This window comes from Sapajus apella, unplaced genomic scaffold, assembly GCF_009761245.1.
Source record: "Sapajus apella isolate SASKATOON/1434 unplaced genomic scaffold, GSC_monkey_1.0 scaffold174, whole genome shotgun sequence".
Classification (NCBI taxonomy): domain Eukaryota; kingdom Metazoa; phylum Chordata; class Mammalia; order Primates; family Cebidae; genus Sapajus; species Sapajus apella.
The window spans coordinates 598,261-603,209 of record NW_022437114.1 but is presented as its reverse complement, the minus strand read 5'-3'; the positions used below and the strand labels follow the sequence as shown (position 1 = coordinate 603,209).

General features: G+C 50.5%; 1 protein-coding gene across 1 annotated transcript; it reads right to left on the bottom strand.

Annotated features, from left to right (window-relative positions):
* Positions 1-247: 247 nt before the first annotated feature.
* LOC116542843 (intraflagellar transport protein 122 homolog) lies at positions 248-4,489 on the bottom strand. Its single transcript, XM_032268000.1, has 2 exons — positions 3,889-4,489; positions 248-1,800 (listed from the first exon to the last, which is right to left on the bottom strand). The coding sequence occupies exons 1-2, from the start codon at positions 4,036-4,038 to the stop codon at positions 1,420-1,422; spliced, it is 531 nt and encodes a 176-aa protein (XP_032123891.1). The 5' UTR covers positions 4,039-4,489; the 3' UTR covers positions 248-1,419.
* Between the last annotated feature and the right edge of the window lie 460 nt (positions 4,490-4,949).

The window sequence follows — 4,949 nt, the reverse complement described above, 5'->3', positions numbered from 1 at the left end:
GCACTATTCACAGACACAGACTGAAGCTGGAACCTTGGAATCAGAGCTGGTGGGGGCCCTTTTGTGTAGATGGGGACACTGAGCCTTCGACAACACAGCCAAGAGAGGCAGAGCCAGCCTGCGACTGCACTAAGTGTTGGGCGGGGAGCCTCCTCTCCTGCTTGGGGCTTCTTTGCATACCCTTTGCTTGTTCAGCCTGTCTGTCAGTCATGAAACATCCACAAGACAAGACAAAATTCAGCCATAAATACAATGAGTGGGGGCCTGGGCAGGAGGGAGGGGAGCTGGCTGTAAAAGGGCAATGCAATACCAGACACCTTGTGGTGGTGGCCGTGTTCAGTGCCATGACTGTGGGGGGAGGTTACACATGCTGACATGGGTGGGAAGATAGTCCTAGAGCTTTGCACAGTGTTACCATTGGGGGAAACTGGGCAAAGGATATAAGGGATCTCTGTACTATTTCCTACAACTTATGTGAGTCTGTAATTACCTTAGCATTTTGCCATACTGGATAAGAACATTTACTGACATAGAACCATGCTTCAGGAGAACATGCTGAGTGAACGGGCCAGATGACCAGTTTACCGCCAGCACTTCTAGACAGTGATGGGGCTGCCATAATGGAATGTGAGGTGAGATGAGAAGATGGCCATAAAGGAAGGGGATGAGAAGTCCTGTTTACAGGCCAGCCTCAGGGAATACAGGAAATCTGAGGGTCCATCTATAGGTAACAATACTTATGCAGATGAAAGTCATGAAACTGTATTTGCAGTGCAATTTCACTTTGGTTTGAAAATGTTCTTATGAAATCACATGCTCCTAATTGTATATTATGCATATATTATATATACACATGAAAAGCTCTAAGCAGATGTATTCCAACATGTTTAGGAGTGATTCTGTCCTGAGGATGGGATGCTGAGGGCTGAAGCTTCTTGCTGGTGCGCGTCTCTGTTTTATGGCAGTCCTACAGTGAGCACCATCCGCGTGGGGTGCAGGAGGTGGAGGAGAGGCCGGCCCACACTCGGGAGGTCAATCTCAGCCTCCTGTCTGCGGTTCTGCCCTCCCCCGTTCTGTGGCTCCACATTTCAGCACCTCATTTCTGTTCTGGCCTCCTCCTAGTTCAGGAGGCTTGTGCAGAGTCCCATGCTCCCTTATTGGCTCACAGACCTCAGGACTCACCACCCACCCACTCGTCCTCTCTTTCCCCTTCTTTCTCGAACACACATCACCACCATCACACATGCGCTCATGCACACACCCTGCTGGACTCCCGGCTTTGCTGCTTCTCCACTCAGCCCCACGTTGGGCTCTCCGCAAAACACACTCTGCTGACAACACTGCATACCCCTCCCATCCCTACAGAAGGGGGACCAGGAAGAAACTGAGGCTCAGGGAGGTTGATCTATTTGCTTCCAGTCACACAGGTCGAAAGGAGTGGAGACAGGGCTGCAGGTTCCAGGCCCAGACTGCCTCCCTCAACATCACAGCTGCCACACTTCTCTCCTTGCTACGTTTTCCGCAATGCACCAGCAAGGCGCCTGCCTTCCCTGGTCTTGTCGGCCTTGCCAGAGCTGAGAGTGGACAGGTGCCCCCAGTTACCTGTGGCACCTCCACGGCAGAAATGGAGAAGACGTGGAGGCAGAAGATCTTGGAGCCGTTGTAGCCGACCACGAAGCCCTGCAGCTTCTGCCGGTGCACAGGAAAGGTGCTGGCTTTGATGTTGAGGTAGCCTCCTCCCGAGAAGCAGAGCATGTCCTCACACTGGGTGTTCCAGGCCACACTGTTGGCGTTTGGCTCCTAGAGCACAGGGATGAGAACCACCCTGGGCGTGGGCGGTGCTTGCACATTTCACCCCAAAACCCTTTTAAAGACTGAATCCCACTAAGTTGCTTATAGTGGGATGGAGGGAAAGGAGGGAAAGGGGATAGCAAAGAAATGAACAGAGGGAAGCCCCTCTATGCATCTGCGTGTTGTTGGAATATTTGAGTAGGCAAGTTTTACTTTTGAAAAATATTCTCCTGAAACATGAATCCCTATATAGAAAGTGGAGAATCAGCAAAGTGGGATTCCACTTCTATTACAGAAGAAATACACATCTCTATACACAGAAGAACATTTCCAAGAATATGCTCCAAACGATTCACAGTGTTTCTGGGTGGGTGGAATTGCATAATTAGAAAATCTTTCTTTTTTGTTTGCCTGAATCTGTCATGAGCATCTATTCTGTTTGATAATAAGAAAAAGAACAGTGAGTTATTTGTAATATTTGAAAAGCATGTCTTGTCTTTGCGTTTACAGTTCACACACTGTGAAAACACAGTCTCCCTGGGAGGCACCCCCTGCACCTCAGTTTTCATCTGAGCCCTGGAGCCTCTGAGACAAGCAGATGCTCACAGCTTTCTGCCTAGAATGTTTTACAATGTCTGAGTCTTTTATAATGAGTGTGGATTGTTTTCTATAATGAGAGAAAAAATATATATAGCTGTTTTATGTGCAGGGGTCGGGGACAGTGGAGAAGAGGAAAGCCAGCAGGCAATGTCATAGGTGGAAATGTTGATGTCTCCTGGCAGGGCTGAGAATCACCTCCCCTAGCCTGCTAGAGCCAGCAGCGGGGACAGGGGAGCGCACACGCCCTTCCACACTTGTGTGATTCTAGGCTCAGACACAGATTCACATTTCGGGCAGCTACCCCCCCCATAGGTGGGAGGTGAAGCTGGGGCGAAGGGAAGTAACATGTCCGGCCCTATTTTGTGCCCAGCACTGAGCTAGACACTGTGGTATCTTGTTTATTCCTGCAGCAATTCTGTGAGGGGCAATTACTAATCACATTTTAGAGAAAAGTAATCAAGGCTCAGAGAGGCTCACTAACTTGCTTAAGCTCACACAGTAAGGGATGCAGGCAGGACGCAAGCCCAGGTCAGCCTGAAGGCTGTGCTCTCTTCCCCTGAACCATTCTACTCTCTCACGGACAGGAGTGAGTTGAGACTGATGGGGAGTCACCTCCGAGCTAGAGGTGGCCAGGTAACCACTTCTAATTGACTGAGGCTGCTCCGCACTCCAGGCCCCTCCTGCTATCGATTCTGCCGCCGAGTACAAGGAGGAGCCTGGTAAGGGGACTGAATCTGCCTATAACATCAGGAAACCCTGCGGTGGCCAAGGTAACCAGTCAAGAGGGGCTCCAGCTTTGGGGGGAACTTCATTCGAGAAAACAGTCCTGAGCACCTACAAAGACCTAAAGAGACAAAGAATGGCGCGAGCCCAGCAGAAAGCCAGCCAGGCCCTGGGCATGGAGCCGCCAGGCTGCCTTCTCTTATGACACATTTCCTCGGCCACGGGGCTGGATAACACCAAACAACACCTACGCCCCCAAAGATCCAAGCACTTCGCATGCTGCTGGCTCTTCAAGCATTCTTGTGAATTAGGAGAAGGCCAGACTTGTCCATCTCTTTCCCCCTTTTGGATGACAAAACTGATCCTGTTTCCTTCCCGTGCAGGTGCGCAGAGACACAGGCAGGCCTGCAGCGGGTGAGACGCAGACTTCTGCAAAGGAAGCGCATCCATCGCCCCATTCACTGCGCACCGACAGCACACCCCCCATGGAGTCATCACCCCATTCACTGAATGCCAATGACATGCCTCCCTCATTGGCAAGGAAACCAAAGTTCAAGAGGACGACCGAGGCCCCACTGCTTGTGCCTGCATGGGAGAAGCAGGTTGTGACCCAGGGCCTCTGGGACTCTGAGCCTGTGCTTGGTCCCTGCCCCTCACTGCTCCTCCCAGAGACCTGCCTGGGCCAGAGCAGGAGAGCATCCTGCAGGGACTAAGAAGCAAGAGGAGGATCTCTAATCAAAGGACGATGTCCCTGGTCCTCCTCAGGGACTTCACCTGAAAAAGCAGCTCCTTGGTGTCGATATCATACACCAAGCAAGTGTCATTTTCATCTACCACAGCCAGCTTCTTACGGGAGGCACTCATGTCCAAGCAGCGCACAGCTGTGGCCTGCTTCAGCAGGACGATCGCAAAGAGATTGTCCATGAAGGTCTTCAGGATCTGGCAGAATTTCGGAGAAAACAGTGTCAGTTACCATGGAAACAAGATCCTGGCCCAGTGCCAAGCCCTTGGAATCCCATGTGCTCTGCAAGAACAGCTCCCACTACCTTCACCAGAAGCTCTGTGCAGAGACAAGGACTCATCAAAAGAAAGAAGGGAGTGGGGGCGTTGGCTTATCCTTAGGAGCCCAGAAGTGAGGTTCGTCAGAGGCTGCGGAAGTAATGACAGCCCTGAGACAGGCCGAGCTCACTTTAGTGTCTGTTTGGACTGGGGATTTGTTAATGACATTACCCAAACTGTAGTGTTAGGAGACACCACCTAGCAGAGATCTGAGTCATGAACTAACACAGGAAAAGGCTGCTGTGAATACTGACAAGACGGGTGGTAGAAAATTATGATGATGACAGTGATGATGACAGCTACCATTTACTGATGTTCCTGGTTTAAAAAAAAAATTTAAGGAGATAATGTCTTACTATGTTGCCCAGGCTGACTGCAGTGACTATTCACAGGTGTAATCACATCACACTGCAGCCTCAAACTCTTGGACTCAAGTGATTTTCCTGTCTCAGCCTCCTGAGTAGCTGGGACAACAGGTACCCACCACCATGCCTGCTTTAATATCCCTTTAATAGCCTTGGTGGTTTTTTTTTTTTTTACACTGGCTTTAACTCCCAACCTTGATATCTGTTTTTGACAGCCCTAAGCTCACGTAAAACCAGCTTCAGGGAGGTAAAATAACCCGCCCAGGATGACAAAGCCAGTGAGTAGCTAAGTAAGAACATGACCTCAGGTCCACCTGATCCCAAAGCCCATGCTCCCATGGGAAGTGAGAGCTGACTGAGAAAGAAGCAGGCCCTTTCTCCCCTTGGCATTGCTGCTTGACTTCACCCACT

Coding starts and splice junctions, on each gene's coding strand:
- LOC116542843 (XM_032268000.1), bottom strand. CDS start 4,038: ATGGACAATCTCTTTGCGATCGTCCTGCTGAAGCAGGCCACAGCTGTG. Junction 1,801..3,888: donor CCAAGGAGCTGCTTTTTCAG/GTGAAGTCCCTG, acceptor CCTGTGCTCTAG/GAGCCAAACGCCAACAGTGT.